Source organism: Desmodus rotundus, chromosome 10, assembly GCF_022682495.2.
Source record: "Desmodus rotundus isolate HL8 chromosome 10, HLdesRot8A.1, whole genome shotgun sequence".
NCBI classification, from domain to species: Eukaryota; Metazoa; Chordata; class Mammalia; order Chiroptera; family Phyllostomidae; genus Desmodus; species Desmodus rotundus.
Genome location: NC_071396.1, coordinates 65,599,765 through 65,614,912, shown reverse-complemented (window position 1 = coordinate 65,614,912; position 15,148 = coordinate 65,599,765). Strand labels below are relative to the sequence as shown.

The window sequence follows — 15,148 nt, the reverse complement described above, 5'->3', positions numbered from 1 at the left end:
TTGAGATAGTCCTATAAAAATTTATACATTCTCAACTACCTGTAGTAATTTTTGGACTTGGAGAATGTTAATAAATGGAATCTATGCCTTTTCTTTTAAGACTCCTCGTTTTATCAGCAATTTAAAATGCATCAATAGCCAACCATTTTATGGATTCAGGTGGCAAAATGGACAGATTGGCCTTTTCTCCTTTATTCACATGTGCCTGTTAATCAAATACTGATAAAAAAGAATGTAAGCAGTCGGCATTAAAGAAGCAGCAAAGGGTGTAAAATGATACACAAATTGAATGCTTAACTTGACCATATAATTAATTAAAGCAAACTGTTCAAAAGATTGCACTTCATATGTATAGGGCAGGGCAAAAGTAGGCTTACTGTTGTGAATGCAGGAAACCCAGTTTTTTTCTTGTATTTATTAATCATTGTATTATGTTCCATACAAACAACTTTAAACCTACTTTTTCCCCACCCTGTATATTATATATATTCCCCCCCCCCCCCCCCCCCCCGCACAAACAACACATGTACCTGTGGATTTAATTGGCTATTTTCACATTAATTTATTTTCTGTAACTGGTTGTGTGCCTTTATATATTTTCTTCTAAAGTTCTCCCATTTCTATTTTCATCCTCTCATCCAGGTTCCAAATCTACATTTGTTGGAAGATAATTTATAACTCAAACTTCAAATATAGGATATTTATAATTTCCCTTCATAGGATATGAAATGAGTACCTTTTAAAGGGCTTGCATTTGAAATTTCTTTCTTTTCCTCTCATTGCATAGGCAGATTTGCTTGTTTTACAGTTTTAAAAGTATGCTTACTGTTTATTTAAATAAAAGAAAGTCTTTATAATTGTCTTTGATTTCAGTCTTACGGCTTTTTAAAAAATTGTAACTTAAGATTGATTGTTTAAAAACCATTTAAAATTGTTTTTGGGTTAGAGCTGTGTGGTTATTGCTTCTCATTGGCACATATTTTTAAGTTTATGCTCGGTCTTTCAACTAACAGCTATTTTTTTAAATTGTCTAATCTGTAAATCTCTCTTTAGGCTTTTCTTTAGCCAAGAGCAAAAATGGCTGTAATCTTTCTTTTCCCCTCCTTTAAAAAAAAAAAGGTTTAGGATTTATTTAATTCAATGGGACTGGATCACCTGTTTGGATAGATTCTTTTATGTTGCTAGGTGTAGAACCAAAACTTTAAAACTTTGTATCTAGCTCTGACTGGTGTGGCTCTGAGAGGTGGGCATCTTCCGAGGAATTGCAATTCTTGGTCAGGGCACATGCCTGCATTGTGGGCTAGGTGTCTGGGAATAGAATCTTAAAAAAAACCCCAACAAGCTTTGTATCTAGAGTATTTGGCACAGTGGTTATAATAAATGCTTAACATATGTGAGTGAAAGAATGAATCAAATCTGAGGGAAGCAAGAGCACTGCTGTCAGATGTAGAGAGATGTTTGCATTTGGCTCAGTAAAGTGAGTTTGAAGATTGGCACTGGTTTGGACACCATTAGAAAATCCTGATCTTTTCAGTAATGTGATGCTAGTCTACTATAAGAATGTAATTGTAGACTTATATCATGAATTAAAACTTTCAAAATACTTTTATTTGATAGAAATAATATATGCTCGTGTAGAAATTTTTTAAAAATGTGGTAAGGAATAAACAAAGTAAAACTCATTTGTAAGGCTACCACTTGGAGAAAAGTACTCTTAGTTATTTGGTATATTTATGTACAAAGACTTTAATATATACTTAAAATAAAATTGAGGTTATATACATTTAATTTTGAATTCTGTTCTGTGTGTGAGACAATCCAATTAAATTTTTTTATTTCTGTTTTTGGTTTTTGAACTTTACAGGCCCCTTCACAGATGTAGTCACTACAAATCTTAAGTTGCGAAATCCATCGGATAGAAAAGTATGTTTCAAAGTGAAGACTACAGCACCTCGTCGGTACTGTGTGAGACCCAACAGTGGAATTATTGACCCAGGGTCGACTGTGACTGTTTCAGGTAGCACATCATATCCAGAATTTACAGTTTTGAGTTTTGACATTTTAAGATTATTTTTAATTTGGTTTTAATTAATAGGGTTTTATCTGGTGGGAGAGGGAAGTTTTTGTTATTCTTGCTTTGCCTTTAATGATGTCCTGTTCTCTTACTATACACACACACACACACGTGTGTGTGTGTATATATATGTAATATATGCATATGCAAATTGTTGCACAAAATTTCTCACCCTTATCTTTGATGGGGTGTTATGTGGTCAATTTATAAGCGATTGTCAGTTTAAAATTTTGTATCTTTAGTGTGTATCTTTATTTCTACAGCTTACTACCACATTCCTTGCCCTTACTATTTTATCTTTGAAATATTACATCATTTTTGTGATTGCTCATTCTTACTCAGATTGCTAGCTATTTGTTACATGTAACTATAGAAGTATTTTAAATCTTTTGCTTACAATATATAATGCCTCTTTCTGCTGATTATATCAAATTAGATGAGTATTTCTGCTTTTCATTGTAAACAGTGCCCTGCACTTGAAAACTTTATTTCTATTACTCCCTTTTGTGTTTACTCGTAGTGCAAGGAGTATACTTGGTTCCTTCCATGCATGGATTGCTTATTCTTGCTGTGAAGTCTGTGCTGATGCCGTAATTAATGTGTTCTATAAAATGTTCCTTTCTTTCCTCAGACTTCCCAAGGCAGTAGTTTCTAATGATATCATCTAACAGCTGAGAAATAGGAACCCAGTGTGAGACTGTTTCTTACTTATGGGAGAACCTCTTAGGCCTCACAAGAGACCATTTACTTTTATTTTCTAGCAGTAGTTCTCAACTCTTACTGTGTGTCATAAAACACAGAGAGCAGGAACACACGTGGACCCTCCCAGATCAGAATCTGTGGGGACATGCCTGGACATGTGTACTTTAAAAACAAAACAAAACATGGTGGGTGTTTCTGATAAGCATTCTGAAGATACAATAATTCTGTATCAGTTTTCTGGTTTTTAAGGCCACGGAGGTTAAAAATAACAAATAATATATAAAGAGTGAGACCCATTGAGAGTATTCAGAAGTAGGACCTGACTCAAAGGCAGTAGAGGACAGACCATAGTCAAAGTTCTTGATGACCCTAAATCCTCCCTCAGTGCTATAGTCCAATTCAGAGCAAGGAGGACCTAGAAAAGATGTTTTTAGTGAATCTTGTGGTATGGTGGCCTGGGAGGAATGCTTTCATATTTGTTTGTCCAGGCTGTCAGTTCCTGGGGAAAATGAATGGGAAATAAGATAAAACAATGAGTACATGCATTCTGGAAGTTGCTCTCTAAATCTTTAAGTCTATAAAAGCTGAGTTGGAAGAAAGTAGAATTATTTCTATGCATATGGTTAAAAATAGTTTTTGTTGCAAACATTTATATCCCTAGGAATCCATAAAACTATTCAGAATGACTTTTTCTATGAGGGTTCTAGATTGCTGAAATTTTACTATATTAATGTTTTTTTAATGTATACTTTTCAAAGCACTTTCTGCCATATAAATCCCTTATATTGAGTGCCTGACTTCAGACAATATTATTTGCATAACATGCCCACAGATCCCTCTTCTCCCACTGGAACTTAGCTCTTCCAACTTTTAGTGTAGTGCTTTTCCATATGAGGCGTCACTCAAACTACTTCCTCCAGCTGCTTTCCCTGATTGACTCTCTATACTTACATACTCATTTTTTCCCCTCTGCCTTTAGTGCAAGCGCGTGTGTGCGCGCTCGCTCTCTCGCTCTCTCTCTCTCTCTATATATATAAAATATAAGATTGTCGTCTTGTTATTTGCAACTTTATATAACTGCCATAAAGTCACAACCATATTTGAAAATTTTCTTTTTGCCTAGTTTGTAGTGACTGGCCTGTAATGATTGCTCAGTGAACAGTATTAATAGAAATTTAGTGTCCTTTTTTTGGATTTCGGGTGTTTATCTTGTGCATTTTCTGCTGCTATGTATTTGGCCCTTTAAAAAATTTTTTTAATTGTTGATGGTAGTTGATGGACTTCTCAGACATAGCTTAGAAATAATACTTTCTTATATAATTGATATTTCTCACATTTACTTAATTGCATTTCTCTTTCTGAAAGTGTTGACGTGCATATATATCTTAGAAATAACCTAAATATTAGCATGTAATTGTTGATTTCATTATTAGATTTATATTACATAATTAGCATAATTTAAAACCACATGGAGTCTCTACAAACCCTCTTTTATAGGCGAATGTTTAGAAAAATTTGAATGTAATTATTTGGATGCTAGAAAAGTTCTAGGAATCATGAGGCCATATGATTTCCTTGTATACTTTGTTAGAATCAGGTTTAAACAAATTAATAAACTCTCTAATGGGTGTTTCTTTAAAATCTATTTTTAAAAAATTATATTAGAACACTAATACATGTAGTGAGTTTTTAAGTTACTTAGCATTTTTCCTTTAGATAACCCAGTTGTCTAATTTTGAGGTATTCTCTCTACTAAAAGAAAGCCTAAATTTATAACTAGTTTTAATAGAAAATTTGTTAGATTTAATCCAAACTTGTAGGCATGAAAATAGTTAATGTTAGTGAAGTTTTGAAAACTTTCCCAAACATAAGTCTAGAAGGGAAAATCAGATTGATACCTACCTTTTTTAAATACTCAGTTGTTTATTTTGTAGATTGTTAAAGAGTTAGCATTTCAGAAAGGTGGAAATATTTAAAATAATTAGAAAACATAAAGTTGTTTCTGAGTCCTTAATGTGAATAATCCAGTGTTTGGTTTCTTGAACCCTTCTTGGTTTTCTTGAAACTTGCATACTAGTGAATCAGATAATAGGAGTAAGAAGCAAACAAATGCAGAATACAATGTAATGTGTCCTTTTATTTCTTATTTAGTAATGCTACAGCCTTTTGACTATGATCCCAATGAAAAGAGTAAACACAAGTTTATGGTACAGACAATTTTTGCCCCACCAAACATTTCAGATATGGAAGCTGTGGTAAGTACAGAAATCGAACAGAATTTGTTTTGGGGAATGTTTAAACTGTGGGGGTTTTTTTAGTTCTCAATTGAGAAAACTAATTTAAAAAAATCCATAAATCTGTTTATTACAGATAATCCAGACTGTAAGAATGAATGAATTTTGAAATAGTACTTCTTAGAAACAATTTAGAAATGCCAGTAAGACGAAAGTCCTGTAATCTCTATAGAGATGTTTGTGTCATTTTAGTGGATAGCAATGGTAGCTCTTTTTAGGAGGATTATATAGAAAGTTCTGTGGCATTGCCACATACCTATGGCAGGGTGATGAACACAGAGTGCAGTGCAGGGTTTCACCTTGGCTGAGCCAAAGACAGCATTCCTGCTCCTAGCAGCTGCACTAATCCTTTAGTTGTCCCTTCATGTAAAACTTGTTGTATCTCTTCTGTCTCAAGTTTGGTTTTGTTTGTTTTTAGTGGAAAGAGGCAAAACCCGATGAATTAATGGATTCTAAATTGAGATGTGTTTTTGAAATGCCCAATGAAAATGATAAATTGGTAAGTAGGAAATACAAGAAAAATGGAAGAAGCTGTTAAGAAGCTCTCAGTTACTTTGAGATTAATTTTCCTTTTGTTTTGAACTTTGTAGGGTGTGTAATAATGGTATTCCACTTTGTAAGACTCAGTGCTTAGTTTAAAAAAAAAACTTTATATGCTCTTTTCATTTTAATAACATTAGTTTGTTCAAGAATAAAAATACAGTGGTACCTTGGTACTCATTAATTCCTTCCGGAACTTGCGATGTGTACCAAAACCGATGAGTACTGAACAATGAAGCATTTTCTCTTGCAAGGTGGCACCGTGACTCATGCAATTTCTAGCAAGTGCAGTGAGTCCTGAGCAAACGCTGAGTGCCAAAACATTTTTTCTTGTCAAATGTGATGAGTACAGGGTTTAAGGGGTTCTGGAGCTGATGAGTGCCAGGGTATGACTGTACTTTTAGATAGAAGCTATATGATGGAGAAGAATTATTTAATTCTACCAAATTAGTGCCACTTAAGTGATTTCAAGTTCTTTTGTAGAATGATACATTTGTATACATAAATGTAATTAAATTAACAGACATAAACCACTTTTTGGCAACTTATATCAACAGTCTGAGGATAAAAGGTTTAATTTACATGGTAAACAGTTTATTTCATGGAATAGCAGTTTAATTTACATGGAATATCAGTTTGGCTATTCCTGCGTTTTGCTCAGTATTGATTTTGGGCAAAATCTATCTGATTCCATTCTTTCTCTCCTTATTGTAAGTTGTTTACTATAAATATCTTGCTATCTTTTAATCTGATTTTATTCTTTAGTATACAGTTTTTATGTTGCTTCTTGATTAGTGTGAGGTAAACATAATTCCGGCGACTGAGGCATATATGTGTGTAGTTTAAAAAGTAGTCTTTGAATGAATGGGTTATGTTCACTTTCTGTGTTCTATTCTGAAATGCAAATTTGAATCTTTATGTAGTTGTAGGGCAGGCTTGAAAGGTAAGTAGGGTTTTTTGGGTGGTGACTTAATGTATAAAATAATATGAACTAATAGAATTATTTGTCACAATTAGGTTACAAATTGACATGAATCTCACCTCGATCTGGAGGCTCTTTGCCCTGTTGAAAAGTAAACTTGCAGATTATGTACATGGGCTCAATTATTGTGCTATTCTTTCAGGATAAGCTGAAACAAAAAAAATCCCTGAACGGTAATTAGCTGTTGACCAAATCATTATTATTATTATTTTTTAAGATTTTCTTTCATTTATTTATTTTCAGAGAAAGGGGAGGGAAGGGAGAAAGAGTAGAAGATAAGCTTCAATGTATGAGAGAAACATCCATACACTGCCTTTCACATGCAACTCAGGCATGTGCCTTGACTGGGAATCAAACCAGCAAACCTTTCAGTGTGTAGGACGATGCCCATACCACTGAGCCACACCAGTTAGGACTTGACCAAATTATTTATCGTGTTTTTAAGTGCATTTTAAAAGGGATTTCAAGATATTTGCTTAAAACAAAAAATGTGAATGCATAGATTTTTACTGGAAAATGAGGGCTAGCATGTTTATGCTTTCCTTTGGAATTTATTTTGTCTTTGCCTAGGCTTCCAGTAAGCCAAGAGCTTTCAAAGCTGTTGTTATTAAAACTGAGAAACGTGACAGCACTTGTCTGGGTTGACTAGTTTTATTTTTCCAGTTTTGAGATATAATTGACATACAGCACAGGATAAATGTAAGCATAATGATTTACCTTGTACATATTGTGAAGTTATTGCCATAGTAAGCTTAGTTACCATTATCTGATACAAATACAAAAAAGAAAAGAGGATTTTTTTCCTTATGATGAGAAATCTTAGAATTTACTTTGTTAACAATTTTCAGGTACACCATAGTGTTAACTATAATCATTGTACATTATAGCTCTAATTCTTACTTATCTTATAACTGGAAGTTTGTATATCTTTTAACCACCTTCATCCAGTTCCCCTTCCCCATCTCCCACCTGTGGTAACCACAGATCTGATCTCTTTTTCTATGAGTTTTTTTTTTTTTTTTTAAAGAGTCCACATTAGTGAGATCATAGAGTATGTCTTTCTGTCTTGACTTGTTTCACTTAGCATAATGTCCTCACGGTCCATCCATATTGTTGCAAATGTGAGATTTACTTCTATTTTTTTGTATGGCTGAATAATATTTTGTTATATATATGTATCTCACAACTTTTTTTTCCATTCATCTGTCAACGACCACTTAGTTTATTTCTATGTCTTTGCTACTGCAGATAATGCTGTTACATAAATATGGGGGTACAGATATCTCTTTGGCATAGTGTTTTTGTTGTCTTTAGATATATTCCAAAAAGTGGAATCAGTGGAATAAGGGTTGACTTATTTTAAAAACATGTTTAGATATTTTTTCAGTACTTACATCATTTTTAACAGTCATTTATCAAACTTAGTTATCGACCTTTCATCTGAGCTTATGTTACGCTCTGGATAGGAGACAATGTGACATTAGAGTCTTCAAGGGGCTAGAAGCCAAATATTTAACATTGCTGGTCAACAGTAGTTCTCACTGCTTTGGAAACCAAACCTGAAGTTGATGGAAATGATGTGTCTGTGATCATTGAGCCTAGCCATTTTACCTTATTGTAGAGGAGGGTAGCAGGTGTCTCTACATGTAGGTGTAGCCCATAGTAATCCAAGAAAGTGGTTTTGGATCTGAAGGGCTTGAACAAATTCCAAATGTAGTCCACAGGGTCCCACACCATGGAACATGAGCAAAAGTTGTTTGGCCCTGGAAAATTTTTAGACCAGGTATTGTTAGTAACCTGAAGTCTGTTCAGTAATTTCAAAGTACTCCAGAGATTCTCTGATTTTGAGCCTAGATGAACTAGCTGGAGAATGTATTTGCACCAACTGAACTATTTGGACTTGAGGTCTAGTATTGACTAAGTTGTAGGGAATATTTGCTGAAGATAGTGCTTTTTTCCTAACATTTTATTTTGAAAAACTTCAAACTTTTAAAAAAGTAGTACTCTGAACCCTGTGAACCTGTGACCAGCTTTAACAATTACCAGTTTATGATTAATAAACTTAATAATCTTATTTCACCTAAACCACACTACTTTCCATCTCACATTATTTTAAGGCAAATCCACAATATGATACAGTTGCTATTTCAGTATGTATCATCTAAAAAAAGGACTTTAAGTTTAACATATTATTGATCTCAAACAATCCAGGTAGCATTTAAGTTAATTTTACTTACACATGCAGTAAAATTTTTTTTTGCAGTTTGTTGGAATTGAAGTAAAAATAAAGTCTACATACTGTTATTGGATGATGTTTCTTATATCTCTTAATCTCTAGATTTCCTCTTGTTTTTCTCTTTCAAGTATTTATTAAAGAAAGTGGGGTTTATCCTATGAATTGTTACAAACAGACTGGATTTTGCTATTGCATCATCGTGGTGTCATTTAACTTCTGTTTATTTCGTGTATTTGGATCTAGAGGCTTGATTAAATTGCGATTTATTTTTGCTGGTGGGGAGAGGCAAGACTGCTTTGTAAGTAGGATATATTCTCTTAAGAAGGCTCATACTGTCTTTCTGTTTTTGTGAAGTTAGCAGCCAATGGTGTGCAATGTGTAGATAGATGAATGGTTTTTAACCAGGGGTGATTTGCTGCTGCCCACCCAGGGGACATTGTTAATGTCTGGAGACATTTTTGGTTGTCACAACTAGAGTGGAGGGCTGCTGTAGGCACCTAGTGGGAAGAGGCCATGGATGCTGCTTAATGTCCTAACAGCGCATAGGATAGCTCCTACAACAAAGAATTATCAAGCCCAAAATGTCAAGAGTTGAAATTGAAAAGAATATGGTTTAGGTTGATTGATTAATTTAAGGTTGCATAATGGTGACATTCTGTCATCCCTGCTTTTTTAAAATATTAGTAGAGTATTTGTGAACCGAGAAACTTGAGCCTATCTAATATTTGATTATTTATTCAGTGGCAGAGTTTATAATGGCAAGATAAATGCCTAAGTCTTTCTCTTTAGTTACAGGCTTTCAGAAAGTGAGTTGGTCATAAATGTCCCTCTGAAATGATGTTGAGTGAGTCAATCTCCCTTCCTCCTTCAAGGCCTTTCTCCCTCTCTCCGTCATTTTTTCTGTATTATTATAAACTCAATGGTCAAAATATATCAGTGTTTCAGTTTGTTGCAGTTTCTGTCATTAGTGCTCAAATTGGCTAGTAGGATTTCCCCTCATCAAATTGGTTCCTGAGTCCTTTTACCTTAGTAGTCTCTGTTAATTTTTTTAAAATTATATTTTATTGATTATGCTATTATAGTTGTCCTGGGTTTTCCCCCTTTTCTCCCTCTTCACCCAGCATCTCCCACTCCCTTAGGCAATTCCTCCACCATTGTTCATGTCCATGGGTCATGCATGTAAGTTCTTTGGCTACTCCATTTCCCATACTGAACTTTACATCCCCATGGCTACTCTGTAATTACCTGTTTGTACTTCTTAATCCCCTCACCTCTTCACCCATTTCTCTCACCCCCTTCCTATCTGGCAATCATCAAAAAGCTCTCTTTTCCATGATTGTGTCTCTGTTCTTCATGTTTGCTTAGTTTGTTATTTAGATTCAATTGTTGATAAATATATATTTTTTGCCATTTTATTGTTCATAGTTTTAATCTTTTTCTTAAATAAATCCCTTTAACATTTCATATAGTAATGGTGTGGTGATAATGAACTTCATTAGTTTTTTCTTGTCTGAGAAGCTAGCTCTTTATCTGCCCTTCCATTCTAAATGAGAGCTTTGCTGGGTAGAGCAATCTTGACTGTAGGTCCTTGCTTTTCATGACTTGGGATATTTCTTGCCAATCCCTTCTAGCCTGCAAAGTTTCTTTTGAGAAATCAGCTGATAAGTCTTATGGGAACTCCCCTGTAGGTAACTAACTTCTTATCTCTTGCTACTTTTAAGATTCTCTCTTTATCTTTACCCTTCAGTATTTTAATTACTATGTGTCTTGGAGTGGGCTTCTTTGCATCCATCATAATTGTGGGGTTCTCTGTGCTTCCTGGACTTCCATATCTCTTTCCTTCACCAGATTAGGGAAGTTTTCTTTCATTATTTTTTCAAATAGATTTCTAATTTCTTGTTCTTTCTCTTCTCCTTCTGGCACCACTATGATGCGAATGTCAGCATGCTAGAAGTTGTCCCAAAGGCTGCTTATGCTATTCTCATTGTTTTGGATTCTTTTTTCTTCTTGTTGTTCTGATTGGTTGTTTTTTGCTTCCTTACATTCCATATCATTGATTTGATTCTTGGCTTCATCCACTCTCCTGTTGTTTCCTTGTAAATTGTTCTTTATTTCAATTAGTGTATCCTTCGTTTCTGACTGGATCTTTTTTATGCTGTTGAGGTCTTCACTAAGTTCCTTGAGCATCCTTACAACCAGTGCTTTAAACTCTGCATCTGATAGATAGCTTATCTCTATTTCGTTTAGCTCTTTTTCTGGAGTTTTGATCTGTTCTTTATATTGGGCCATATTTCTTTGTTTTGTCATTTTGGCAGCCTCCCTGTGTTTGTTTCCATGTGTTAAGTAGAGCTGCTTTGACTCTGTGTCTTGGTGGTGTCGCCTAATGTAGTAGGTATCCTGTAGGGTTCAGTGGCACAGCCTCCCCTATCACCCAAGCTGGGTACTCAGGGTTCACCCTTCATGTGGGCTGAGTATATCCTCCTCTTGTTGTTGAGACTCAGTTGCTGTTGGCAGGTCAATGGGAGGGATTTACCCAGGCCAGTCAGCTGCAAGGATTGGCTGTAACACTAACCACCAACCTCTTCCCTCCATGGAGGATCAGCTATGCAGGGGCAGGGTAGTGGTGCTCCAACATGGTCTCTACCCGTCCACTGGATGCGCTGGCCCTGGGGTTCCCTGGGTGGTGAAGGCCAAGGTCAGCCCCCACCTGTGTTTTGTTCAGGGCCACTCTGCCTGAGCTATAAAGCAGTGGTACTTGTGCTGGTCTTGGAGATTCCCAGGTGAAGGCAAGCTGTGAATGTAGACTGGCTGCTACTAGTGCTAGGTCTTTGGGGCTTACTGAGGCCAGCTGTTGCTTATTTGATGGGATTTAGGAAGTTGAGAAGCATGAGCCAAGACCAGCCATTTACGAGGAAAAGCAGTTTGGGTGGGCCTCTAAGTTGGGTGGGGCGGAGTCTCTGGGGATCTCCAAGGTGGGTCATCCTGTGTTAGCCAGATTGATGGAGTCTCAGATACGGCATGAACTTGCCGTATCTGTGTGAGTAGGGTTTAGAAAAGGGACAAGGGCCTTCCCTTTTCTTGATGCCAGACACTTCAGTTTCTCCCTGTATACCACTGATGCTTTTCAAGCTGCTACCCTGGTGCTGAAGCTCAGAGGGGGTGTGTCTGTGTAGTTGAATCCATGTGTGGGTCCTTTAAGTGGAACTGTTTGGGTCTCCAACAATTTCTTCCATCAACTCAATCCCTGCTGTGTTTTGCAGCCAGAAGTTGTGGGAACTTACCTTCCTGGCCCTGGAACCTTGGGCTAGGGGGCCTGGTATGGGGCTGGAACTCCTGTGCCTGATATGTCCCTCCCAAACTTTTATCCACCACACGTGTGTGAGGGACCAACCCTTTCAGTGTCTGCACCCCTCCTACCAGTCTGGATGGATGTGGGTTCTTTAATTCTATAGTTGTCAGATTTTCATTTAACTCGATTTCTGCTGGTTCTGAGTGATGGTTGTTCTGTACTTTAGTTGTCATTTTGATGTGTTTGTGTGAAAAGTTGAGCCATCTTGATAGAAGTCTCACACCCTTGGTAGTTTTTTTTATGTCTAATATGACAAGATAGTCCAAACCTAGACTTGGAATCAGTCATTTCTTCAAGAAGCTCTGGCTCCTTTCAGTGGAGATGGTATATCAAGAACCTAAAGTGGGCACTGTAATAAGACAATGATTTTTCAGGATTTTTTTCAAACCATTTTATTGGCCAAAATTAGATGAAGGCCTCGATTATTATTGGAAGACACTTCTTCAAATGGTAAGATTTTAATGGTAAAATCATGTCATGATCACATAGGAAGATATGTATCCTTTTATTTTTTGTGGTAGTGATGCATTTTGTGGTTGAGGTATGTTCTTAAAGATCTTGGATAACTGAAAATGTCTAAAATGCATCACTAGCCCTGAAAGCAATGGACAGGTACTCTGTGAACCAACTGCAGTGCTGTTTAGCTATATCAGCTCATGTGGCATGTTAGCTTTGCTATTATGATTCTGGGTGGATATTTTAAAATGTGTAGAGTTTGCATTTCAAGTTTTTCACATGAGACTTAATATTTCAGTATATTAGTATTTCAGATTTACATAAAATTCAAATGTACAGAAAATGGATCTGTATTACATGCAGCCTAGAAATGGCCTTAATTAATTCATGTTACATACTAAAAAGAAGGGCTGAACCACAGCTGTGTTTCTATAAGGCAGCATTTCCCTAAGTGTGTTGGGTTGGAAGGGTTCTGTGGTCAAATGAGTTTGGGAAAACACTTCAAATACTAGGTCTTCCGATAAATAAGCATATTGCAGTTATAGGCCCTGAATGAAGAAAGTATTGTTTAACCCAACATTTCTTTTTTATTATTTTATTTATTTATTTTTTAATATATATATTTTTAATTTTTATTGTTATTCATCTTTTTTATTTAATGTAATGTAAAATCAGTTTTGGAAACACTGTTATTGGGTAAGCTCATTCTTGTGTTGCTTGCTACTAACCTGCAGGTTCTATAAGAGATCTCAATTACTGAGAAATGTATTTAAATTGAGTGTACCCTGGCATAGACCCAGTTCTGAGTTGTTCATTGTGTGACTTTGTTGAGTCATCAGTTTAATGCTGCAACTCATCCCTTTTAGGAAATACGAAACCTTAATGTTGCCAAATCTGGAATTTATAATAGTAAGAAATATATGATAAGGTTTTTATTTGTTTATTATAATTAAGGATGAAACCTTATATATATAAAAATGCATATAAACATCTTTTATAATTCATTCATATGGTAAGTAGGCCCTGATGATAATTGTGTCTTGCCATCTCCAATTCAGTGTTTACGGTTGAAATTGATAAAACTGCTTAAACACTGTAATATCTTCGACATACTGGTTTCTTTGTAGCATCCAGCTAGAATTTAGTTAGAAACCATCTAACATTTATTTAGCACAGATCAAATTCCAAAATTACTTAATACCCTTTTTCTGTGTGTTTATCTTCGGTTTAGTTAAACTTGTCAGTTAGGAAATTAGGGCATTATTGAATAGTGTTTTGTCTAGATAAACTTTGTTAGTTTCCTGCAGATAAATTGATAAAATGTTGTTATTGATAAAAGCTGAGTTCTGACCTACATAAATTGATTAAAGGTAATATTCCCTTCTTCAAGGAAAATGCATTTCTGAACATGCAATATTAACAAAAATGTTAAAAATAGTTTTTTTAGTGTATAGTGTGATATTTAGTTTAGGTGTTGCTATATAGTGAATTACTTGAGATCCTTTGATCTTTACTCTTTCTTTGTTTTAAAAAGTATGTTAATTGAAGCAAAATTCAGTTTAGTTTTTGACAACTTCAGATTTAATGTACAAAAATCTCTCAGGATAGCATATTTAAAGAGGTCATTAGAATTTATGATATTTAGTAGTCAGAATAATTTAGTATGCAAAGTAGGTCGAGAGTAGCAATCATAGTTATTGATACTTTCTTCTCAAAGTTGGTGTAGTGAGCAGGTCTTGTACTTTGCAGTGTTGTTGTTTATGTTCAGCACCTCATCCCACTCTGAAACCCCTGCCTGCAGCTCCTTACCCACCTTACTGGGTACTGCCCCCACCCCTTCCAAGAAGTAGATAGGCATTGAATTTCAATAGAATATGTAAGTATACCTATTTGAAGGTCTGGATCTATTTAGGCATGCTATTAATTATTGGGCATTTGCATGTTGTAGAAACAGTGGAAAAGGGTATGTTATTTTATTGGTTTCACAAGTTCTTTTAGGACCTTGATACCCTGTATATAAAAAAAGATTGAAGTTTTGTGGTCAATCTTGTAGGATAAGAAAGTTGACAGCTTTAGAAGTATAGTGGTTGAGTCCATGTTTTTATTGATATTTTTATAGTTTGAAGAAGTCATTTTTTGTGATAAAACAATTCTCATTTATTTGTCCCACCATTAGAATGTGGGCTTTTGGGGGGGAAATAGCTGTCTAATTTGGATCATAGATAGAGTGATCCAAGAATCCAGGAAGCCTTCTGTTTTAGAATGAAAGGAGGTACTATTAATAATTATTCCTGGGTAACAGGTATTAGCTAATACTGGTCTTAAGCACACTGAAATGTGTGGTCTCCCTAGTCCTAGAGCACAGCAGGTCTTTGAGTGGATATACTTCAGTAAATTATGGATATATTTCATTAAATTAATGGCCCATGAAGTTCAATTGAGTTGTGTTCAATGCTAATACAGAGAGCCATTCTTTATGGTCCCTGGGTTGTTGGGCTGATGATACTAAAGCATT

At 35.3% G+C, this 15,148-nt stretch overlaps 1 protein-coding gene across 2 annotated transcripts in view; it reads left to right on the top strand.

The window, feature by feature from the left end:
* Positions 1-15,148, top strand: part of VAPA (VAMP associated protein A) — a 45,795-nt gene that overhangs the window by 18,106 nt on the left and 12,541 nt on the right. For both annotated transcript variants that reach the window (XM_024580709.4, XM_024580710.4), the window contains exons 2-4: positions 1,865-2,017; positions 4,928-5,031; positions 5,489-5,569. In XM_024580709.4, the coding sequence (XP_024436477.2) occupies positions 1,865-2,017; positions 4,928-5,031; positions 5,489-5,569 (338 nt within the window). The remainder of the gene's footprint in view (positions 1-1,864; positions 2,018-4,927; positions 5,032-5,488; positions 5,570-15,148) is intronic.